Below are 26504 nucleotides of genomic sequence, written 5' to 3'. Positions count from 1 at the left end.
GGCTCCTGGGTTGAGTGCCCACAGTTGGCTAGATTAGTGACATTTGTGCTGATGGCTATGTTTTGCAACGTTGTCGTGCCTGTGCAGATACAAAAGAAACAATTATGTTGAAGTATGGTTTTTCACTGTATTAAGTGTTGCAAGTATTAATTCTAGATTTGCATAAGGCATTTGGTTCTATAAATCATACAGTACTTTTATCCAAATTAGCGGTATAATAGCAGTATCACTAAAATTCATAAGTTATCTCTGAGATGGGAGACAGTATGCTAAACTATCTTATAAGAATGGAAGTAAGAATGCCCCACAGTAAAATCAGTATACAAGACTCTCAACTTTGGAGTTCCCAGGGAAGTATTCTTAGATCATAAAACTTAAAGCTAGTGAACTATGCTGCTGATACAGCATTTATTATCCTCAGCCGCAATGAGCAGATAGCATTCCAAAACAATAAAGACAACTTTGAACTAATCATGGAACATCTGATCATGAATAAACTTATGCCGAATAAGGCCAAGACTGTTGTGATAAAGTTGGTGCTCAATTGCAACCAGTCTCAAGTGTATATAAATATTGAATCACTGTCTACAGTTGAAACATCCAATAAACATAAATTTTTAGACATTGTTATTGATGAGTGTCTTACATGAAAAGAGTCTGTCAGCTACATCTGTAAAGAGACTAGCTGAAATATTTGGTTGCTAAAACACCTGAAAAATATATAACTCCTCCTATTATTAAACAAATGCTCTATGGATTAATCCCTTCTCATTTACAACACGAGACTGAAATTTGGGGTGGAGCACCCACAGTCTACATGGATAAAATATTCAGGCTTCAGAAGATACTAGTTATGGTTATTACTACTGTAAGCAAACACTAGTCGTGTTGGGACTATATTAAGTATAATTTATTGACTATACAATAAAGGTATATGCTTATGACAATTATATTTGTAAAAGAGAATGATGCAATAAGCATAATGAATAGAGATTTTATTAATGCAATACATGAACAAGGTGTATTCAAATAACTTAGGGGAATGCAGCTGGGTGACGACATTCTATACACTGGGAGAAACTAAGGTCTCATAAGGTGTTGTTATTATGATACTGAGTAACAAAAGTGCTACAAATGAAAGTCCACTTGCATTTTATAATAGGTTGCCAAATAATGTGAAGCAGCTCTGTGGAAATTTCTTTAAGAGCAAGTTGAAACAGCTGTTAATTAAAAGACTTTTATATCCACTCAGACATTTCTGAACTCCATTATCAGTAGTATTACTTTTGAATGTTGCAGTGTATTAGTGGCGTTGAATGTTTATATAATGGCATCTAATGTGCTTCTATTTTAGCTTATGTATTCCTTATATGTACGACATGATATCATCATTGTAAGTGTGCAGCAATTACAATGTTCTAGGCTGTAAAGGTATCATAGACAAATAAAGGTTAATAATAATAATAATAATAATAATAATAATAATATCATTTCTTATGTTATAAAAATCCTACACTGGTGCTTTTCTATGTTAATAATCATGCATAATAATATTGTATTGTATGGAACTGAGGACCTAGAAATGATGGAGAGGCTTCGTCCCTGCCATAGCCCACAGTGGTACACAATCCCACAACAGGTTACAGCAGTCCACTCACCCCACCGCCGCCCCACACCGAACCAAGGGTTATTGCGCGGTTCAGCCCCCAGTGGACACCTCCCCTCCCCCAGGAACATATCACACCAGACGAGAGTAACCCCAATGTTTGCATGGTAGAATAATGATGGTGTATGCGTACGTGGAGAAAGTGTTTGTGAAGCAATCGCTGACATAGTGTAACTGAGGCAGAATAAGTGGAACCAGCCCACATTTGCCAAGGCAGATGGAAAACCGTCTTAAAAACCATCCACAGACTTGCTGGCACACCGGACCTCGACACTAATCCATTGCATGGATTTGTGCCGGGGACCGGCATGCCTCCTACCTGGAAAGCAGTGCGTTAGACCGCACAGCTAACCGAGTGGGCATGCATAATAGTACATACCTGTAGCTATATTTGGGTATTTCAGACACATCATATTGTCATATGCTTGTTCCTTAATACTATCTATGATGAGTTTCCATTGTGTTGATTTCTTTTGATTTGAAAAGTGTACTTGTAATACTGCATCTATGTTTATGTAACTTATTGTCTGTTCAGGATAAGCAATGCCCCAGTTGCAGATATTTTAATTATTTGGGCAAAATGTGAAGACGGCAAGTTACGAGGATTCATTGTGGAATGGAATGGAGCTAAAGGATTGGCAACACCCAAAATAGAAGGCAAATTCTCACTTCGGGCATCTGCTACAGGAATGATTTTCTTAGATGAAGTTGAAGTTCCAGAGGAAAACGTTCTTCCTGGTGTGACCAGTTTCAAAGTAAGCTTGAATTTTGTTTTTGTCATGTGTCACCATAACTCACTACCATGATCCCTAATCTTATACCAGAACATACTGAATATGGGCAGAGTAATTCAGTCAAGAATTGCAATGTGTGAGACTGACAACTACGTTGCGACACCAACCAAGAGCAGTATTTAATTCTTTGTTAAATGAGAATTGTGTGTTGGTAGGAACAAGTGAGGGCAAAGTGTCATGTTTTGTGTATGCATTAACTCAGAACAGCAAGAAAAATTTCTTTATTCTAGTAGAAGCATCTTTAGGCAACAGATGCAAAAGTTACTTTATTTTCTACAATTTTCTTCTTTATTATGCCTGTAATGTCTAGAACTTCCTTTAGATTCCATAGATGAGTGTATTTTAATTCCCTTAGCTGAAGTTTTACCCAGCAAAGCAATCCAATTATCTGGCCAGGGTGCCGGTGCCCCTGTGTTCATGCCCTATAAGCAAGGAGGGGAGGTAGTAATTGTGTACCTTCCAGTACTGTTACAAGAGGAGTGCTGTCGCACGCTAAATGTCTATACTCACATCTAAATGAAGTACCCATTTAGAATAAGACCGGAATTGGGACACATAGTATATCTCACCTTGGCTGCTCACAGTGGGCAGCAGTAAGAAGGGCAATATCTGGAAAACTATCTTCCCCAGTGACATCGCTATTTTCTACGTGTGTATCTGTTGATTCTTTGCTGCTGTTTCATTGGAGGATGACAATGCTGACTTTTTGTTTGAATCTGTGCTGAGTGATTTTATTTATATTTTCAGTTCCTTGGCCATCAAAGTGTGTCTCCTCCACTCATCATCACACACTTTTTTGGCATGATACGTATACTTTCAAGTCTTCTAAGGACACAGCAGTAAAAGATAATGTCACAGCCACATAAGCAAAGTGACATTGTGGTCTAGTGGTTAGCATTTGTGCCTAGTAATGCCAAGGTCCTGTGTTTGATTCCCAGTGACCATCTCAAATTTTTCGTAGGTGGAAAGGTTTGGAAGGAAACCCACTTAGCCTTGTAATGCCAACTATAACCAGAAAAATTGATGCATAAATCACCAAAGTAGTGTTACATCAAAAGGTATGCACCAAGCTAGATGACAAACAACATTTATTTATTAGCAGCAGAGGCATGAGCTGTTAAGTTTTTCAGGTTAGAGAGTAAGATGTGTGATGTATCACGATTATCTTTGCAAGATTTCATAATAGTTCTGTAGGATTTAGGTCTAGATGGCATGACAGCAGTAAGAAGGGACATTTTTTGCAAGAGTTTACCAATTGAATAAAGAGAAAGTGTTTGTTGCTCCATAATTAATGTGAAAGTTTGGTTTTCTTTGTCTCTACAGATTTGTATTTTTTTTGCCATTTCTACATGATAGTCTGAAGTTTTCCTGTTGTCACAGAGAATATGTGAACAAAAAATGAAACTCTGCAGTCACAACAATGAAACGCTCTCTGGCACTGTTGTCTGATGACACTGTTCACACATTGCCACTTTGCAATATTTTTCACAGTGTAGTGTGTCTCGATCCATGGCTCATCTAAGTAAACCATTGGTCACTTTATGCTAATGCTTCATTTTATAAATTTTTTTTAAAAGTCTGATATCATGGGCTTTTTTGCTAGTATGTTCATGACTCATTCATTCTAGCAACTTCTAAAATCAAATCCCATAGATGGAACAGTTTTTCTTAGAGTTTCTTTTCTAGTAGGGAAGGCTAATTCAGTGAAACAACAGCTGTGAAATTTCTGCAAAGATTGTATTTCCTTCCATGGCCATAATATTGCAGCAATTTATTTAGATCACCAATGAAATATTTATTGTATGCATTTCTCTAATTCTGTTTTGGAGCACATACTTGATGTCCTACTCCACTTGGCATCATATCCCTCCTTCTGTAATTTGCACACCATTCCCTAACTGAATGCATCTTTTATCACCTTCTGTGTCAGCACTATCACACTTTTCTTGTTTTCATTGCCTGTAATATTAACGATATTAATAGCAAGTAGTCATGGCTTTCCACAAAGGTATTTTCTGCAGTCCCTTTTTGTGCTCACACTCTGAGATGGACTGGAACGTTACTGTAACAAGTCACATCGCCAAGTAGTTCCCATTACAGCCAGGTAACTGATTCACCTTGCCGAGTAATACAGAGTGCTTATTGTAATTGTTGAATTCATCAGTCTGAAGACTGACTTGTTTTCCTGTATAAACTTTTTACTACCTGCATAACTACTGCACCCTACATCAATTTAAACCTGCCTACTGTATTTAACATTGATTTCCCCCTGCAATTTTTACCCCTGACACGTTCCTCTAGGCCAAATTAAACTATTCTTTGATGCCTCAGGATGTGTCTAATCAATCTCTTTCTTCTGTTAGGCAAGTTTTGATGTTAAGCTCTTTGATGTCTAATTCCATTCAGTACCTCCTTGTTACTTATCCAATCTATACATTTAATCTTCAGGATTTTTCTGTAGCACCAAATAAGCTTATATTCTCTTTACCATTTATTTTCTTCCTTTCACTTCTACATGACACCACACTCCAAATGAATACATTCATAAAAGGCTCCCTAACACTTAAATTTGTATTTGTTGTTAACATCATCTTGCTTTTCAGGAAAGTTTTTCTTGCTATTGCCAGTCTCTGTGTGTGTTCGATATTCACTCTGTATGTTCTAAATATTCTTGTCAGTTTTATATTTTCTTTTGAAATATGATGTAACAACTGAACTCTAAAACATACACTATAATCTAATCATCAGATGAACATGTTAACTGTTGCAGAGGATTGGTTTTCATGATCTCGCTAATATCCAAAAGCCACTCATTGTGAGAATGCAATTGCAGCAGTGCTAGACAGGGAGCAGTGCTGTAGGTTTTGTGCCATTTTATTTTGAGACTACAGCTTGCTGTAGTTTGACAGAAAGCATGGCAAATAGATGGATCAGGCTGAATGCCTTCTGTTTTCGTCCAAAGTTTTTTGTACATTTGGGTACAAAAATCTTCAGTAATTATCAAATTTATGTGTGCTTCAGAAGAATTAGAAATTCAGAGAAGAAGAAAGTTGCTTAAAATCTACTGCTGTCTTTTGAATGCATGGAAATAAAATATTCAAATTCATAATAGTGATTATGTATAAAACTATTTTTGTGTTTAGCAGAATATAAGCAGAGTTTAGTTTCTGAGAGGATGAAACGTACAAGGGTATACTCTGCAATGGTTTTAAGATAACGACTGAATTTGATGTACCATAAACTGGGTTAAATTATGCAACCTGGGTTACTTTACACACTTTCCATTAAGTTCTGTGGGGTGCCGCCCATGGCCTGTTTTGGAAATTCTGAGTAAAATGGCTGCTTAGATAAGACATAGTGAACTTTACTGGATTGAAAAATCATGACAGTGTTGTTCATACATCATGATGCAGGATGATAAATGCAGTTAATTGGATGTGAGCATCTTTACGTATTTTTACATTGCTTAGAAACTGTCATTGCCATGTCATAGTTATGTGGAACAGTAGGTGAAACACTTTTTTAGTGGAGACATTTTACTAGCAAGCTGAAAACAAGCAAAGGTGTGTGACTTTTGCTTGGGTGGGGGTAACTTTACGACGACTGCAAACAAAAGCAGAAAATAAGGTTACTGAGGAAATTATTGGACAAGTGCTATCTTATGATGAGATTCAAGTTAAGTTCGTGAAGATGACAGGTGACTCAACATAGACATTTGTATGGCCTGATGTTGGAGATATCTCCAAAATCAATAACTAGGGGCTACTTGATGAACCTGTGGTATTACAAAGATGATCTTTGTAGTTCAAAGAACACCTGCAATCTTTTATGTATGTATCCAGTCTTTATTGAAGTGAAATCAAGGTTAGTAGTGCCTCATCCTGCTATAGAAATACTATAAAAGTGAAGGTGAGAAACTCGTGCTCCAGACACAGCAGAAGCATTATTTTCAATTTACATAATAAAAACTTAAAATTTAAATGACTTGCCATATTGCATTTATCCTTGTAATAGGTTCCAACAAGTCAATAAAGCTATGAAAAGTGTCATGCCACTTCAGATTTCTGTTTTCTTTCCATTTAAAATTTCCAGACGTGTGTAAAGTTATCCATTATAAGGCAATACTGCCAAATATCTTGCAAAGTACACTGAAGAGCCAAAAAACTGGTACACCTGCCTAATATTGTGTAGGGCCCCCGCAAGCATGCAGAAGTGCCACAATATGATGTGGCATGAACTCGACTAACGTCAGAAGTAGTGCTGGAGGGAACTGACACCATGAATGCTTCAGGGCTGTCCATAAATCCATAAGAGTGTGAGAGGGTGGAATCTCTTCTGCACAGCACGTTGCAAGGCATCCCAGATATGCTCAATAATGTTCATGTCTGGGGAGTTTGATGGCCAGTGGAAGTGTTTAAAGTCAAAAGAATGTTCCTGGAGCCACTCTATAGCAATTCTGGATGTATGTGGTGTCGAGTTGTCCTGCTGGAATTGCCCAAATCTGTTGGAATGCACAGTGGACATGAATAATGGATGCAGGTGATCAGACAGGATGCTTACGCATGTGTCACCTATCACAGTCATCTCTAGACATATCAAGGGCCCCATAGCACTCCCAACTGCACACGCGCCACACTATTACAGAGCCTCCACCAGCTTGAACAGTCCTCAGCTGACATGAAGGGTCCATGAATTAATGAGGTTGTCTCCATACCCTTACACATCCATCCGCTTGTTTCCAGTCATCAACAGTCCAATGTCGGTGTTGATGATCACAGGTGAGGTGTAAAGCTTCATGTCGTGCAGTCATGAAGGGTACACGAGTGGGCCTTTGGCTCCAAAAGACTATGTTGATGATGTTTCATTGAATGGTTCACACACTGACACTTATTGATGGCCCAGCATTGAAATCTGCAGCAATTTGTGGAAGGGTTGCACTTCTGTCACGCTGCACTATTCTCTTCAGTTGTCGTTGGTCCCGTTCTTGCAGGTCTTTTTCCAGCTGCTGCGATGTCAGAGATTTGAAGTTTTACTGGATTCATGATATTCACCGTACACTCGTGAAATGGTCACATGGGAAAATCCCCACTTCACCGCTGCCTCGGAGATGCTATGTCCCATCCCTTGTGCACCGACTATAACACCACGTGCAAACTCACTTAAATATTGATAACCTGCCATTGTAGCAGCAGTAACCAATCTAACAACTGCACCAGACACTTGTTGTCTTATATAGGCATTGCCGACTGCAGTGCCATATTCTGCCTGTTTACATATCTCTGCATTTGAATATGCATGTACTCTTTGAATGGAGTAACTTTACACACAATGTTGTTAAAACATGTCATAAACACGATTTCCATTCATTTTGAGGCTACAATTGCCCTTAAGAACCTGAATGATATACAGAAACCCATTGATATCAATTATATAACCAACCACCTCCCCCTTTGAACCATAGTCCTTGCCGTTGGTGGGGAGGCTCGCGTGCCTCAGCGATACAGATAGCCGTACCGTAGGTGCAACCACAACGGAGGGGTATCTGTTGAGAGGCCAAACAAATGAATGGTTCCTGAAGAAAGGCAGCAGCCTTTTCAGTAGTTGCAGGGGCAACAGTCTGGATGATTGACTGATCTGGCCTTGTAACACTAACCAAAACAGCCTCGCTGTGCTGGTACTGCGAACGGTTGAAAGCAAGAGGAAACTACAGCCACAATTTTTACTGAGGGCATGCAGCTTTACTGTATGGTTAATGATGATGGCATCCTCTTGGGTAAAATATTCCGGAGGTAAAATAGTCCCCCATTCGGATCTCCGGGCGGGGACTAATCAGGAGGACATTGTTATGAGGAGAAACAAAGCTGGCGTTGTACGGATCGGAGTGTGGAATGTCAGATCCCTTAATCAGGCTGGTAGATTAGAAAATTTAAAAAGGGAAATGGATAGGTTAAAGTTAGATATAGTGGGAATTAGTGAAGTTCGGTGGCAGGAGGAACAAGACTTTTGGTGAGGTGAGCAAGCAGTAAAGGAAACAAAAGAAAAATTTGGAATAGGTATTAAAATCCATGGAGAAGAAATAAAAACTTTAAGGTTCGCAGATGACATTGTAATTCTGTCAGAGACAGCAAAGGACTTGGAAGAGCAGTGGAACGGAATGGACAGTGTCTTGAAGGGAGGATATAAGATGAACATCAACAAAAGAAAAACGAGGATAATGGAATGTCGTCGAATTAAGTCGGGTGATGCTGAGGGTATTAGATTAGGAAATGAGACACTTAAAGTAGTGAAGGAGTTTTGCTACTTGGGGAGCAAAATAACTAATGATGCTCGAAGGAGAGAGGATATAAAATGTACGCCGTCAGTTGCAAGGAAAGCGTTTCTGAAGAAGAGAAATTTGGTAACATCGAGTATAGATTTAAGTGTCAGGAAGTCGTTTCTAAAAGTATTTGTATGGAGTGTAGCCATGTATGGAAGTGAAACATGGACGATAAATAGTTTAGACAAGAAGAGAATAGAAGCTTTCAAAATGTGGTGCTGCAGAAGAATGCTGAAGATTAGATGGTTAGATCACACAACTAATGAGGAGGTATTGAATATGATTGGGGAGAAGAGGAGTTTGTGTCACAACTTGACTAGAAGAAGGGATCGGTTGGTAGGACATGTTCTGAGGCATCGGGGGATAACCAATTTAGTATTGGAGGGCAGCGTGGAGGGTAAAAATCGTAGAGGGAGGCCAAGAGATGAATACACTAATCGGATTCAGAAGGACGTAGCCTCCTGTAGGTACTGGGAGATGGAGAAGCTTGCACAGGATAGAGTAGCATGGAGAGCTGAATCAAAGCAGTCTCAGGACTGAAGACCACAACAACAACAACATAACTGACCACACTTTATAAAATCAAGAAAACACAAAAAATGTGTTTGTAGTATCTCCAGTTGACAGTAACAGGAATATTCTTAGTTTTGATGTGAAAAGGAGAAAAATAGATGGAGGAGAATGAAATACTTTTTTTGTGCAATAAGAAAAACTATTGGCTCTGGCCAGTTGTATTAAGACAATACATGTTACTGATATTAAGCTTGCAGTGACTCATAAATGATCATCATTGTGTTGTTTTGTATTGTATTGTATTGTATTGTATGTTAACCGGGGGCCTAGAAACGACAGAGAGGCCCCATCCATGCCGCAGCCAGAGTGGTCCACAACCCTACGATGGCCACCGCGGTCCTCGTCACCCCTCTACCGCCCCACACCAAACCACTCTTTCAGGGTTATTGTGTGTTTTGACCACAGCTCTGTGGTCTAATGATTTTATCAACCAGACTGACCATCTTCATCTTAATGAGGGTGACAGTATGGTCTTCAGGAACTACGGTTACAACATTCATCAAATAAATGGAGTGCTTTCAAGTGAGAATCACAATAAGACCACCGACAAAAAGTGGGAAAAGAAACATGTCTTCTTGCCATTCTGTGGGTCCATGTTGAGCAAGACAAGCCACCTACTGAAAAGACACAAAATCAAATTGATCTTCAGGTCTCTGATAAATATTCGGAAGTCCTGAGACCAGTTAGAGATGGAGTAGGTCGCAGAATACCTCGGGTCTACAAGATGGTTTGTGAGTGCGGCCAGTCATATGTTGGAAATCGGTATGAATGGTAGAACAATGCAGACAGAAGAACAAGAGGCTTTATCGCATACACTACCTTGAGAAATCGACTTTAGCTGAACATGCTTTAGAAAACGGTCGCTTGATCAAATTCGATGAAACCACTGTTGTGGCTCACACTAATGGCTTTTGGGACTGTGTAATTAAATAAGCCACTGAAATAAAAATCATCAATAACGCCCTTAATGGAGATGGCCTCCTGCAGCTCAGAATGATGTGGAATCCAGGGATCACATGGTTGAAGTGGGCATATTGAATGCCAAGTCAAATTATGCCCATATATGGCAAGGCTGTGAGCACCAGTGATATCAGCTGGCAGCTAGCATATATAAGGGTGTACCAGCAGCCCACTGGCAGTCATACCTCTTGGAAAAGGCCAATGAGCACTTGGCTGAAAGCTTGTGACGTTCACCTGCTTTGTTTCTTCATTTGTCCTTGGTGTCGACGTACTGCATTGTTATACTGGCTAAAAAATAGGGGGTGGGGGGGGGGGGGGGGTTGGAGGGTGGAAGTTCAACACTGACTACTGTAATTAATGTAGCTAACAGTTGCACAGTTGTGTTTCACAGTTCTTTACTGTCACTGTCCACAACCCCCAACAGTACATAGCTCACTATTGGTAAATTTTGATAAGCCTCATTAATAGGTTGCAGGCAAACATCAGCATACTGCTATGATAGTTTGCTGTTGAACATCTATGAGCAGTATAAACCTAACCACACAGTTCGCAGTTCTTGCAGAAGAATAAGGTATGTGTGACACTATTTCTCAAATAACTTGAACAGACATTGTCATTGCCTTAACACATGGCCTATTTGTGTTACACTAATTCCACTGTTAAATTTGATGCATTGTTGTTACTTGAAGCAGTACATAATTTCCCTCTGAAAATTGGCCGTGGACGGACTGTCTCAGGACCAAACATAGGGCCTTTATAAATCCTCACAGTAAATAGGCACTGAGACTATACTTTTTTGATGTTTTAAGTTACAGAAATTACAATTAAAACATAACTCATTCAATTATATGAATAGATCGAAAAATTCCTCCTTTTTAACAGTTCTCTCTACCACAAAGATTAGGCCAAATTATTTGTTTAAATAATGAAATTAGCAGATCTAGTTATGCAAACAATGCTTTTGACCAATCTGGTAATTATTTTGGAATTAAATAAGGGCTGACTTTGCTAACATGTTTTCGAATAGAGCCAAGTAAATACTTAAAGGATTCTAGTAGTTCTTCTTCCAAATGTTTATAATTATTACAGATTTTATTTTTGTTTATAAGTAAACAATAGAATTTAAGTCCTGAAAAAATTACTGATTTCACTCCATAACAAAAGATATTAACTAGGAATGGTCAAAATAAATTAGGAAATTAATTACATACACAAAGCTACGCACCAAATTAGACCTGGTGCAGGGAATAGCCTTGATAGGGACAGGGAATGTGATGTAGGTGGTGACCTGATAAAGATAGCTACTCAAACTGATGGCATCAATCTGCATTTCATGCAACTGTTTCCGCATCATGATCAGCCTCATCTTAATGCAGCTGTTAAGCACGTTAACATTGGGCTGGAGAGGGCACTGATGGCAGAGGGCATGGGTCACATTGCATTGGTGCCAGTTGAGTTTATCAGTAGATCAGGTTTCACTAGGCATGGCCTGCACTTCAACAGGTTTGGGAAGGGGATACTGGCAAAGCTTATAGGTGCAAGTGTAGTGGGTGGTGGTAGGACACTCTTGGAAAAATTCCTGTAGTAGTTGGTGTTAGAGCTGCACCGTTTTTGAATGAAGTCAGCTGATGGATATACCTGCTTAAAGGAAGTCCCTCTAAGGGCTCACCTTCAGAGGATGTCATGTTTCCAAGTAGAGAAGGAGTTAGCATATTTCATCAGAATATTAAAGCTATTAGAGATAAAGTTAGTGAACTGCTTATAGATGTTGACTATGAAATTATTCGTATATCGGAGCACCACTTAAATAATTTGACGATTCAGAGGCTTCCTTTACCAGGATACAGGTTAGCTGGCTGTTTTTCAAGGATTTCATTGTGGAGTGGGAGAATGGCCATGTATGTAAAAAACAGTATTCCTTTTGCGTCCATAGAGGTATGTATCGTGGCACTGCACTGAACAGATATTTGAATGTTGTGCAGTTGCAGTTGAATTTAGTGAAACTAAACTTTTAATTGTTTTTGTTTATAGGTCCCCTAATTTTGACTTCAGAGCATTTCTGCCCAAGCTAGAGGGGGTTCTTGTTCACTTTATAGGAAGTACGAGAAATTAGTTGTGTGTGGTGACTTCAGTATAAATTTTGTACATGATAGTGCAAGAAAAATGATGTTGGTAGATCTCCTAAATTCATATGATCTGATGCAGAATGTGTTTTTCCAACTACAGTGCAGGGGAACAGTAGCACAGCCATAAACAACATTTTTATTCATTCTTCATTACCAGATGGGCATTCTGTTAGTAAAAGGGTCAATGCCCTTTCAGACCATGATGCACCAATTTTAACACTAAAAGGATTTTGTACTCAAACAAATGTCACATATAATTACAAACTATGCAGGAAAGTTAATCCAAAAGCCAGCCGGATGGCCGAGTGGTTCTAGGCACTACAGTCTGGAACCGTGCGACCGCTACGGCCACAGGTTCGAATCCTGCCTCGGGGATGGATGTGTGTGTTGTCCTTAGGTTAGTTAGGATTAAGTAGTTCTACGTTCTAGGAGACTGATGACCTCTGAAGTTAAGTCCCATAGTGCTCAGAGCCATTTGAACCATTTAATCCAAAAGCAATTGAGAATTTTTTAAACCTTGTCGAGGAACAAGAGTGGCAGGATGTTTATAGTGCTGGTAACATAGATGACAAATATAATGCTTTCCTTAACACATTTCTGATGCTCTTTGAGAGCTGCTTTCCATTAGAATGTCCTAAATAGGGTTGTTGTGGTCTTCAGTCCTGAGACTGGTTTGATGCAGCTCTCCATGCTACTCTATCCTGTGCAAGCTTCTTCACCTTCCAGTACCTACTGCAGCCTACATCCTTCTGAATCTGCTTAGTGTATTCATCTCTTGGTCTCCCTGTACGATTTTTACCCTCCACGCTGCCCTCCAATACTAAATTGGTTATCCCTCGATGTCTCAGAACATGTCCTACCAACCGATCCCTTCTTCTAGTCAAGTTGTGCCACAAGTACCTCTTCTCCCCAATTCTATTCAATACCTCCTCATTAGTTATGTGATCTACCCATCTAATCTTCAGCATTCTTCTGTAGCACCACATTTCGAAAGCTTCTATTCTCTTCTTGTCTAAACTATTTATCGTCCACGTTTCACTTCCATACATGGCTACACTCCCTACAAATGCTTTCAGAAATGACATCCTGACATTTAAATCTATACTCGATGTTAACAAATCTTTCTTCTTCAGAAACGATTTCCTTGCCATTGCCATTCTACATTTTATATCCTCTCTACTTCGACCATCATCAGTTATTTTGCTCCCCAAATAGCAAAACTCCTTTACTACTTTAGGTGTCTCATTTCCTAATCTAATTCCCTCAACATCACCCAACTTAATTCGATGACATTCCATTATCCTCGTTTTGCTTTTGTTGATCTTCATCTTATACCCTCCCTTCAAGACACTGTCCATTCCGTTCAACTGCTCTTCCAAGTCCTTTGCTGTCTCTGACAGAATTACAATGTCATCGGCAAACCTCAAAGTTTTTATTTCTTCTCCATGGATTTTAATACCTACTCCAAACTTTTCTTTTGTTTCCTTTATTGCTTGCTCAATATACAGATTGAATGACATCGGGAATAAGCTACAACCCTGTCTCACTCCCTTCCCAACCACTGCTTCCCTTTCATACCCCTCGACTCTTATAACTGCCATCTGCTTTCCGTACAAATTGTAAATAGCCTTTCGCTCCCTGTATTTTACCCCTGACACCTTCAGAATTTGAAAGAGAGTATTCCAATCAACATTGTCAAAAGCTTTCTCTAAGTCTACAAATGCTAGAAACATAGGTTTGCCTTTCCTTCATCTTTCTTCTAAGATAAGTCGTAGGGCCAGTATATCCTCACGTGTTCCAATATTTCTACGGAATCCAAACTTATCTTCACCGAGGTCGGCTTCTATCAGTTTTTCCATTCATTTGTAGAGAATTCGCATTACTATTTTGCAGCTGTGACTTATTAAACTGATAGTTCGGTAATTTTCACATCTGTCAACACCTGCTTTCTTTGGGATTGGAATTATTATATTCTTCTTTAAGTCTGAGGGTATTTCGCCTGTCTCATACAACTTGCTCACCAGATGGTAGAATTTTGTCAGGGCTGGTTCTCCCAAGGCTGTCAGTAGTTCCAATGGAATGTTGTCGACTCCCGGGGCCTTGTTTCGACTTACGTCTTTCAGTGCTCTGTCAAACACTTCACGCAGTATCATATCTCCCATTTCATCTTCATCTACCTCCTCTTCCACTTCCATAAAACTGTCCTCAAGAACATCGCCCCTGTATAGACCCTCTAAATATTCCTTCCACCTTTCTGCTTTCCCTTCTTTGCTTAGAACTGGGTTTCCATCTGAGCTCTTGATATTCATGCAAGTGGTTCTCTTTTCTCCAAAGGTCTCTTTAATTTTCTTGTAGGCAGTATCTATCTTATCTCTCATGAGATAAGCCTCTACATCCTTACATTTGTCCTCTAGCCATCCGTGCTTAGCCATTTTGCATTTCCTGTCGATCTCATTTTTGAGACGTTTGTATTCCTTTTTGCCTGCTTCACTTACTGCATTTTTGTATTTTCTGCTTTCATCAATTAAATTCAGTGTCTCCTCTGTTACCCAAGGATTTCTGCTAGCCCTCATCTTTTTACCTACTTGATCCTCTGCTACCTTCACTATTTCATTCCTCAAAGCCACCCATTCTTCTTCTACTGTATTTCTTTCCCCCATTCCTGTCAGTTGTTCCCTTATGCTCTCCCTGAAACTCTGTACAACCTCTGGTTCTTTCAGTTTTAATCTACAGTTCATAACCAATAGATTGTGGTCAGAGTCCACATCTGCCCCTGGAAATGTCTTAATATTTAAAACCTGGTTCCTAAATCTCTGTCTTACCATTATATAATCTATCTGAAACCTATCAGTATCTCCAGGCTGCTTACATGTATACAACCTTCTTTTATGGATCTTGAACCAAGTGTTAGCTATGGTTAAGTTGTGCTCTGTGCAAAATTCTACCAGGCGGCTTCCACGTTCATTTCTTACCCCCAATCTGTATTCACCTACTACGTTTCCGTCTCTTCCTTTTCCTACTATCGAATTCGTCACCCATGACTATTAAATTTTCATCTCCCTTCACTATCTGAATAATTTCTTTTATCTCATCATACAGTTCTTCAATTTCTTTGTCATCTGCAGAGCTAGTTGGCATATAGACTTGTAGTACTGTCGTAGGCACGGGCTTCGTGTCTATCTTGGCCACAATAATGCGTTCACTATGTTGTCTGTAGCAGCTTACCCGAACTCCTATTTTTTTATTCACTATTAAACCTACTCCTGCAGTTCCCCTATTTGATTTTGTATTTATAACCCTGTATTCACCTGACAGAAAGTCTTGTTCCTCCTGCCACCGAACTTCACTAATTGCCACTATATCTAACTTTAACCTATCAATTTCCCTTTTTAAATTTTCTAACCTACCTGCCCGATTAAGGGATCTGTCATTCCACACTCCGATCCATAGAATGCCAGTATTCTTTCTCCTGATAATGACGTCCTCTTCAGTAGTCCCCGCCTGGAGATCCGAATGGGGGACTATTTTACCTTCGGAATATTTTACCCAAGAGGACACCTTCATCATTTAATCATACAGTAAAGCTGTATACCCTTGAGAAAAATTACAGCTGTAGTTTCTCCTTGCTTTCAGCCGTTCACAGTACCAGAACAGCAAGGCCATTTTGGTTAGTGTTACAAGGCCAGATCAGTCAATCATCCAGACTGTTGCGCCTGCAACTACTGACAAGGCTGCTGCCCCTCTTCAGGAACCACAGATATGTCTGGCCTCTCGACAGATACCCCTCTGTTGTCTGTATCGCTGAGGCACGCAAGCCTCCCCACTTGGGAGGTCCATGGTTCATGGGGAGGGGGGGCTAAATAGGGTACTAGCAGTAAAAGGCAGCCTCGGTGGCTAACTAGTGGGGTAAGGATATTATGTAGAACAAAGCGGGAATTATATCAAAACGTTAGAAGTGGTCACAATCAAGCTACAGTAGTGCATTGCAAACAGTACTTCAAGGTGCTTAAAAATGTTATTAGGAAGACAAAGAGTACATGGCATGCAAATACAATAGCTCATTCACAGGATAAAATTAAAACCATATGGTCAGTTGTGAAGTAAGTGTCCGGTCAGCAGCACAAGGTTGGCAATATAAAGTCAGTTTCTGTTACTTGTATATCAGATATATGTACAGTATTTAACAATCATTTTCTGAGCATTGCTGGTGAATTAAATAAAAATTTAGTTTCTACAGGAAATCATATAACAATCTTAGCAAATGCCTTTCCGAGATTGATGTCTGAAATATTTCTCAGTGATACAGACAAGGGGGAGATTGAGTGAATAATTAAATCACTGAAGACTACGGACTCTCATGGATATGATGGAGTGCCTAGCAGAATATTAAAGTACTTTGCTGCACATGTTAGCCCTGTATTTAGCCATATTTCTAATTTTTTGTTTAGGAATGGTCAGTTTCCTGAATGATTAAAGTACTCAGTAGGAAAGTCGCTTTATAAAAAGGAAGAAAGGAATAATGTAGACAATTTTCGACCTATTTCTATGCCATCAATGTTTGCTAAAGTCATTGAAAATGCTCTGTATGTAAGGATAATTGATAATTTTATATCACACATTTTGATATCAAATGTACAGTTCGGCTTTAGAAGTCATTTAACAACTCAAAATGCTATATTCTCTTTTCTCTGTGAGGTACTTGATGTGTTAAACAAAAGGTTTCAAGTACTAGGCATATTTTTGATTTAACCAAGGTGTTTGACTGTGTTGGTCACAGAATGTTGCTGCAGAAATTGGACCATTATGGAATGTGGGTAATAGCTCACAATTGGTTCACTTCTTACTTTAGCAACAGAAAGCAGAAGGTCATTATTCACAGTGTTGAGAATAGTGGTGATGTGGAGTCTGAGTGGGGTACGGTCAAATGGGAGGTGCCACAGGGATCAGTGTTGGGGCCACTCCTATTCCTTATTTATATAAATGCAATGCCCTCTAGTATTTCAGGTAACTCTAAAATATTTCTGTTTGCTGATGACACTAGCTTGGTAGTAAAGGATGTTATGTACAACATTGGCTCAGTTTCAAATAGTGCAGTTCATGACATAAGTTCATGGCTTGTAGAAAATAAACTAATTCTAAATCACAGTAAGACACAGCTTTTTTAGTTTCTAACACACAATTCAAAAAAACCTGACGTTTTAATTTCACAGAATGGGCGTATGATTAATGAAACTGAACAGTTCAAATTTCTAGGTGTTCAGATAGATAGTAAACTGTCATGGAAAGCCCACATTCAGGATTTTGTCCAAAGACTTAATGACGCCATTTTTACTGTTCGAATGGTATCTGAAGTAAGTGATCGTTCAACATGAAAGTTAGTCTACTTTGCTTATTTTCATTCACTTATGACATAAGTCTTATGTCATATGGTATTATATTTTGGGGTAACTCTTATCATTCTCAAAAGATATCTGTGCTTCAGAAATGCACAGTTTGGGCAATAAGTTCGCAAACCTCTTGTTGACCCCTGTTCACTAGTCTGGGTATTGACATTGGCCACTCAGTATATTTATTTTTTACTGTCATTTCTTATTAACAATATCAGCTTATCCCCAAGAGTTAGCAGCTTTCACTCAGTTAATACTAGACAGAAATCCAATCTGCATTTGGATTGCACTTCCTTAACCCTTGTGCAGAAAGGTGTGCAGTATACTGCTGCAACCATTTTCAATGAGCTACCACAGGAGTTCAAAAATCTTAGCAGTCATCTATGCACTTTGAAATTGAAACTGCAGAGTGTCCTCATGTGTTACTCCTTCTATTCTGTCGAGGAGTTCCTTGAAAAATTAAGCTCATTCCTATGTTATATTGTTGATTGTGCTTACTCAAACTTATGGCTTGTCTTTTTTTGAGTTCATATACATTTTATTTTATCTGTTATTACTTGTATGTTGTAATTTCATGTTCTGACATGTTGCATGACCTTGGAGATTTGGTACTCAATTTGGTCCTACGGAACTTGATGTGTAAATAAAAAGAAAACAAGAGCTGTGTATTTCATAGTCTTGTCATGCAAAGATAGTACATTGTGACTGTAAATTTTTGAAATGGATTCATTTGTGGGTTTGTAGCTATTTATTGTATTTACAGCATCTTTACTTCAAAGTCAGCCAATCAGGCGTATTTCTTTTCCTTTCTTATGTCTTCTCAGAAACTGGTACATAATTGTATATTTAGCATCATTTAATTCTGGTACATCCACCTTTGGCGAGTCCTTTTCTACCAATCTTTTTGTAATGTGTGTTGGCTTTTTCATGTTTGCCATGTGTGTGAGAGAGACAAGCCTATTACAATCGTGGAACTTCCCTCTTCTGTTTAACTATAGCCTATGAAATGTAAATTCTTTTCATTAGTGCAGATGATAGAAATACACAAAGAATATAACAGAATCACTTGTCTGTCATACTGTCAGAAAATAAGTTTTGGAGCAAACTTTGTTGCTTCAGTTAGTTATCAATAAGCTGCCAATTTAATTGTCTGTTTGGCTACATAGGAACCTTACATGTTGGATGTTCTGAATTTCCAGCACATTTATCTCATTTCAATGACTTGCAGTGTCATTCACTATTATAAAATAGTATTAACAAATTTGACATTTTTGTGGCTTGTGTTGTGTAGTAGTAATACTTGATCTGTACAGCTATTTTATTGGCAACCATTGCTGCCTGATTATTTACCATCATTGGAAAGCCATTAATGAAAAATCAAGATAAGAATAGGTTGAGGGTAAAACACTGAAAGAGTCTATACTATCTGATTTCCCATGCTGTATTAATTTTGTAAGTCTAACCTGGAAGAGGTCCAAAAATTCAAAAAGATTCTCAGAGGATACTGTTAACAAAGTATTTTATTCCTGTAAATGATTATAGTATCCTCTGTGAAGTATCTTATATGGAAACCAAATTGGGAAGGAATCAGAAAGGAATTGCAACATGTCAATAAATATGATCATAAATAGTCTTCCAAAATATTTTGAAAAGTAAGTGGTAGGAGATAGGCAGGTTTAAAGTTGAAAGATACAAACTTATGTCTGCTTTTACAGGCTGATATCAAAACAGCATAATTTCATCTGTAGGAAATAAAACTAATTATTTTCTATAATTGTATTGCCAGTTAAAGATTTGCAATATGTATGACCATTTCTACTAATTTTAAGAAAATACAAGTAGTTTGAGACACTACTCTTTCATCTAAAGTGAGAAAATTTGTACAATTATGTTGCTACTCTTTTTCAAATTATCTTCTTCTTCCCCATTATGAGGCAAATCATCCTGCAGCTGAGCACCGATTTCATGAAGTACTGTAAGCAAATTGTTGACACAATCACTTTGGATGTTCTAAGTTCAATCATGGAATAATCTAGATTCTCATCTCCAGATATGTACATAATTCCCAAATCAACAATCAGATTGTCACACAGATTAAAGTTGTATCCATTACACTCATGTCTGATGGCTGATCCGATTTATTCTTCAATGCCTAGAAGAAAAAAGTAACTCTCATCCCTAGGTTCTCACTGACCTTAATACACATCTCCAGATATTTACATAATTTCCAAATCAACAATCAGATTGTCATGTAGATTAAAGTTGTATTCATTACACTCATTTATGATGGCTGATCCAATTTATTCTTCAAAGCCTAAAAGAAAAAAAAAAAAAAAAAAAACCTCTCATCCCTACGATCTGTTATCTTGTGGATGAATCTTGGTAAACATGGCAAATGTATTCCTAGTTGAGGCACATTGGATTATATAATCAATACTCATTTGGTTCATACAGTTTACACAATGTGGATATAATGAACTCGAAGAATACTGAGGAATTGATGCATACTGTAACAGGCAAAACTAAAAAAGGCCTGATGTTTGAAGTGAAGATGATAAAGTTTTTCTGTGTGTTCTATTTATATTCAAAATAAACTCTTCCATATTTCACATTTTTATTGTAAGTGTTGGATCTGTTGTAACTTAAGGTTCTTTTTTTGTGCCCTTTTTCCCCAGGGACCTTTTACCTGTCTTAGTAATGCTCGTTATGGTATTGGTTGGGGAGCCCTGGGTGCAGCAGAGTTTTGCTTAGCAGAAGCACGTCGATATACACTAGAGCGTCACCAGTTTGGACGGCCTTTAGCAGCCACCCAGCTCATTCAGAAGAAATTAGCAGATATGCTTACAGAAATATCAATAGGTCTTCAAGCATGTCTTCATGTGGGTCGCCTGAAGGATAAGAATTTGTAAGTGTACTAATTTTTGAGGAATAAGAATTTGTAATATTGCTGATTTTAATCACAAAGAGAAAACAACATATTCAATCAAATCAAAACTTAATTTGAAATATGTTGAAAAAAACTTAGATAATCCAAACTTGTTCATTACTGAAAATAATTTTTTTAAATAAGGGTAAAATATAAGGTATATTAAAGAAAAATAACATTTTTCATCCTAGAATTCTGTCCTGTGGTATTAACTGCCTCTATAAAGACACATTGACTTGTAACTACTTTTATGTCATAATTTTCAAAGTTACACAAGAAATGCTATGTAATTCATTTGGTAATGAAGATGTTCACTTTCAACTCAGAAATTCCTGGTAACAAAACTCACTCAGGCTTAGTGTGATGCAGAAAGCAGTGGGTTATGCAGTCCCAAAATTAATTCACCCCTTATCCAAGTATGTGAAAAATCTAATATACAATATAATTAACTTCAAACGCAAACTGAAATCATGTCTGCTTGACATCTCCATCTCCATAGGAAAAGGATGGAATATTAGAGCTTAACATTGTCAATGATGAGGTCATTAGAAATAGGTTGGAGAGGAAATCAGCTGTGCCCTTTTAAAAGTACCTTTACAAGGTACTTTCCCAGCATTTGCCTTAAACTGTTTAAACAAATCAAGGAAAACCTAAATCAGGATGTCCAGGTGGGGATTTGAACCGAATGAGTTGAGTGTCTTACACTGTGCCATTTTGCTTGTATACAATTGAAAAATTTGTGAATGTACAAGACTGTAAAGTGTATGTGACATTGCACATATAGTGAAGTATAAATCAATGTATGTTGAAAAATAGAGATTAAAGATAGCTTAATATTAATTAAAGGACGATCATATAAATGGCTAGCATGTTACTATATTTTTCACTGAGTAAGTCCTTTGTAAACTAAATGACTCATTTGATTAGAGTACTGTGAAATCATGTACTTAGTTACAGTATATTCTGAGGTTCATTATTACACTGCAAAGTTCCCAAGGAAGAGTACTAATTACAGGAACTGGACACAAATATGATGGAGGAGAGTTCAGATCCTCTCAAAGTTATTTATGTTTTCCTTTACTTCCATAAATTGATGTAGACATCTACATCTACATACATGCTCCACAAGCCACTTTATGGTGCTTGGCAGAGGTTACCTTGCACAGCAGCGAGTCATTCTCTTCCTTGTTCCACTCGCAAATGGAGTGAGGGGGAAAAGACTGTCTAATTGCTTGTGTATGAACCCAAATTTACCTTATGATTACTTCATATTCCTTACACAAGATGTACATTAGGTGCTGTAAAATTCTTCAGCAGACAATTGCAAATGCTGGTTTTCTAAACTTTCTCAATAGTGTTTCACTAAAAATATGTCGTCTTTCCTCCAGGGACTCCTATTCAAGTTCTCAGAGGATTTCCATAATACTCATATAATGATTGAACCTATCAATAACAAATCTAACAACGTGCCTCTGAATTGCTTCGATGTACTCTAATCCTACCTGGTAGAGTCTCAAAGACTCTAGTGGTATTCAAGAAGTATTCTGTATGTGGCCTCCTTTAGAGATGAGCCATACTAAAAAGACTTCTTGCAATAAAACAAATTTGACCACTTGCCTTCCCTGCAACTGATGTCATGTGCTTGTTACATTTGATATTGCTTTGCAACTTTACACCTAGATATTTAATTGATGTAACTGCGTATTTGGTTCACATGGGGTACCACAGCCATACTTGCACGTCATGTGCTGGCTTTCAGATCGGCTGTATGCACTGTTTAATAACAGGGTAACTGCACAACACATTAACACCTACAATGCTTGAAAATGGCCTGCAAGGCCAAAATTGGGCAATCACGCAAGATATAATATAGGATGATTATAATTAAAATTAAACTTTCAAACCACTGTAGAAGTAACACCACTAGTCAGAATGACGTCAAATTGTAACGGAATGTTATTAGAGAAGGGGGAAAACATATGGCAGACAGAAAATAAATAGTTACAATATGTAGCAATATATGGCACTGTAAGCATTATAATTTAATAGTGGTCGACTACAAATGACAAATGAATCATACAACAATGCCTAAGGTGTACGTTTGACGTTAAACAAACTTAACTACTCAGTTTGCATGCGTGTACAGGTGTGATACTGTTAGTTACGTAAGCCCATCCACCACGGCAAGTTCATATCACATTGGATGGGAAAAATTGGTTTTTAATTGTCTTGAGGCCAAAAATCACATAAAAAGCATCACTTACATCAGTTTTTAATTGTCCTGAGACCAAAAACCGTACAAAAAGCATCAATCAAAATCAGATCACATTATTAATTTCTGTGTGACTGGTCCAAAAAATGTTCAGTATGCTGTCCACCATTTTCTGCAACAAGTTGAAATTGAGGAACAGAATGTTACACAACTGATGGAAGTGTTTCCGGAATCACATTCAGAATGTGTTGCGCAGTGCGTGCCTTCAATGCAGCGAAGTTTGCAGTCGGAACACTGAACACATCATCTTTCAGGCTGCCGGACAGCCAGAAGTCATACGGTTATGATCAGGTGATCACAATGGCCAGGCTGTAAGAAAATGGCGGCTGATAATTCTAGCAATTCTGAAATGGCATTTCAGCAGCTGCTTAACTGGATTTGCAATGTTCAGAGGTGTGCCATCTTGCATAAAAATGATCCCATCCACACATCCAGGCTTTTGGAGAGCTAGAATAACTAGATTGCGCAAGAGACACTCATAGCACTTAGCAGAAGCACCTGTCTCTTCTAAAAAATATGGCCCTATGATAAATGATGCCGTAAACCCACACCACTCAGTGACCTATTCAGGATGAAATGGAATCGGTTGATTTGCGTGTGGATTTTCTCTTGCCCACATTCGAAAACTCTGTGTATTGACATACCCTGTCAGATGGAAGTGGGCTTCATCTTTCCACAAAATCTTCCCTGGCCAATCATTGTCCACTTCCATGCAAGCAAAGGTCTCTCTTGCTGGCAGGTCAACAGGAAGCAACTCGTGCACATGGGTAATTTTGAATGTGTCGCAAAGAAGAGTGTTTTGTAGGATTTTACGCACAATGCTCATGGGTATGTCCAATGTTCAGGCAATTCTCCATGCACTACACGTTTGCACACCACTACTTGTCTCCTCCTGCACTGCTGTGGCCACTGCTTCCACTGACGTCGAATCAATTTGTTTCCTCTGTCTATCAGGTTGCTCACCAAAAGAACACGTCTTTTCGAATTTATGAATAATTTTCTCCAGACCCACGGCAGTCATTGGACCAACACCTTTTTTAAAACCCTACAGTGTCCAGTACTTCCACAGAATGATGTGTGCACAGTCATCGTTCTTGTAATACAGCTTCACAAGCAGAGCGTGATTCTGCATTGAGACAGTCATTGCGAACATCGCAGATGCGAAAGGAGGAAAAGCCGTGTACCTGGAGTGTTTATACCAACTTCAATGTGTCGTGCGCATGACAGGTGTTTTCATTTACCTATTCTGTCACATGAAGCACCATCTGTTGATCAATTTTCATACTATATTTTTCATCTGCCATAGGTTTTTCCCCTTCTCCAATAATTTTCCATTGCAATTTGACATCATTCTGACTAGTGGTGTTATTTCTACAGTGTTTTGAAAGTTTAACTGTAATTATAATCACCCTGTATAATACTCGTGAAAATCATCTGAGGTTGAAAACTTCAAGAAGTCCTTTAATGTGATTGCTGATAAAAAAACATGACTTTCGTGTGTCATGTGACACATTTGCAGATGAATAACATGCCCAGAACTTCTAAAATGGATCCTAAAAGTGTGCTTGTCATACTTACTGATGAGAGTAAGAATTTTCCAGTGTTGTATCATGAAACACTTAAAGTTTAATTATTTATCAACAAGAATAATGTGTGGTAGCTTACCCATGATCACCTTGTAGACATTTGTTTAAGGAGTTGGGCATCCTCACTTCTGCTTCACAGTATATTTATTACCTCATGAAGTTTGTTGTAAATAATCCATTGCAGTTCATTACAGTACATTATGATGTACATAATTACAATACCACAAAGAAAAATGACATCCAATACTCCCCATAAAGGTTGTCTTTAGCAAAAGAAAGGGTGGTGTAATGCTGCAACAAAAATTGTTGATCACTTAATGAGGCATATAAAATGTCTGGCAGCCAGCAAAGCAGAATTTGAGAACAAACTGAGAAAGTTTCTCCTTGACACCTCCTTCTGTTCTATAGAAGAATTTATGTAATTCTAATGTGTTAAAGGTGATGGGTAAGAATTACCAAATCAGATCCGCATATTTTAGAAAAAAAAAAAAAAAAAAAACCTTATAAATTTTGATGCCATAACAATATTCACAAAATAATTTGTGATGGAATGTAAAATGACTCATTCCTACAAGATATTGATTTATATACAACAAACTCAATTTAAATTGTGCAATTTTTACTATTAAAATAAAATTGTTTTAAACATGAGATAAGTTAGTACATTTCACACAGTGACTGTCTTGGAGTATTTCAACAAATTTAAACGGATGACGGGTGGGTATTGGGAAAAACTGAAGACCAAGCTTAAGAAATTTCCTCACACACCGATTGCCTATAATATTAATATTATGAACATCCTTCTGTCAAGATTGAGCTCACCTAGTAACCCAGGGGGGATGTCATAATACAAGAGGTATTATGGAGTAATGAGGAATATAACCTAATAGCATCTAGCAAAACGTTTTGGCCTTATGACAGCAGTGACATGTCATTGCTCGGGCTGTGTGAAACAGTGTGTGTAGATAGCCACCCTGATCCGTAACTACTCAACTGTTGACCACAACACACAGAAATTGGCCAGAAATGGATCCAAGAAACATACATATGGTGTCCTATATGTGCTCAATATGATTAAGGTCAGGTGACCTGGAGGACCAGAAAACTTTCTCATTTCATGCAGTGTTCCAATTTGGGAGCAGCTAGATAAGGGAATGTCTTTCTAAAGGTACAAGTCACCTGGAGAGGGAGGTGAGAGATTTAGTGTGCACCTGATTGGGCTGAAGGTGGTTGTATCATTCACCAGTGAGGAACAATGTTAGTCATACCAGGAACCACATTTCATTCCACGTACATGTCCACCATATGGTTATACCACTGCTACTGGCCTGAATGGTGTTCTTTTGGAAAAACAGCTCACCTGGTTTTTGGTGTAATTGTACCCCGCCATAAGAGTGTACCAGTGTGTTCTGCAGCTCGTCAGTTCAGGTAACTTTCTTTACTGTCAGTGTCCAGTGATGATATGAATAGCCATGCTCTTTGATGTTCAATAAGCATGTGAGAGTGGTGACTTCTACACATTATAGTGAGAGGATGATTGTGGGTGCTGACCAATCATCATTGTTGTTCATGGAGGTATGTTCCATCTATGCAACTAAATGAAAGGCAGTGTGTTTATCTCCATATGCCTTTTGCTTCTTTTGTCTGTGAAGCATCTTCAGTGGCATGTTATACATATTTCTTTTTTTTACATATAATAAATGTGTGTTCGCCCTGATGGCTGAGAAGTCGGCATGGCGGTCTGTCATGTCATGGGGCCCGGTTTCAATTCCTGGCTGGGTTGGAGATTTTCTCCGCCCAGGGACTGGGTGTTTTGTTGTCCTCATTATCATTTCATCATCATCTGTGGAAGGCAAAAGGAAACCACCACTGGAATCACTTCCCTAGACGCTCGTGGG

General features: G+C 38.3%; 1 protein-coding gene across 1 annotated transcript in view; it reads left to right on the top strand.

The window, feature by feature from the left end:
- The first annotated feature begins 1379 nt into the window (after positions 1-1379).
- LOC124722264 (glutaryl-CoA dehydrogenase, mitochondrial-like) overlaps positions 1380-26504 on the top strand; it is a 43540-nt gene continuing 18415 nt past the window's right edge. The window contains exons 1-3 of the mRNA XM_047247452.1: positions 1380-1393; positions 2202-2421; positions 20498-20727. Coding sequence (XP_047103408.1) covers positions 1380-1393; positions 2202-2421; positions 20498-20727 — 464 coding nt within the window. The remainder of the gene's footprint in view (positions 1394-2201; positions 2422-20497; positions 20728-26504) is intronic.

This window comes from Schistocerca piceifrons, chromosome X (assembly GCF_021461385.2).
Source record: "Schistocerca piceifrons isolate TAMUIC-IGC-003096 chromosome X, iqSchPice1.1, whole genome shotgun sequence".
Taxonomy (NCBI): domain Eukaryota; kingdom Metazoa; phylum Arthropoda; class Insecta; order Orthoptera; family Acrididae; genus Schistocerca; species Schistocerca piceifrons.
This window is presented reverse-complemented; position numbering and strand designations above follow the sequence as displayed.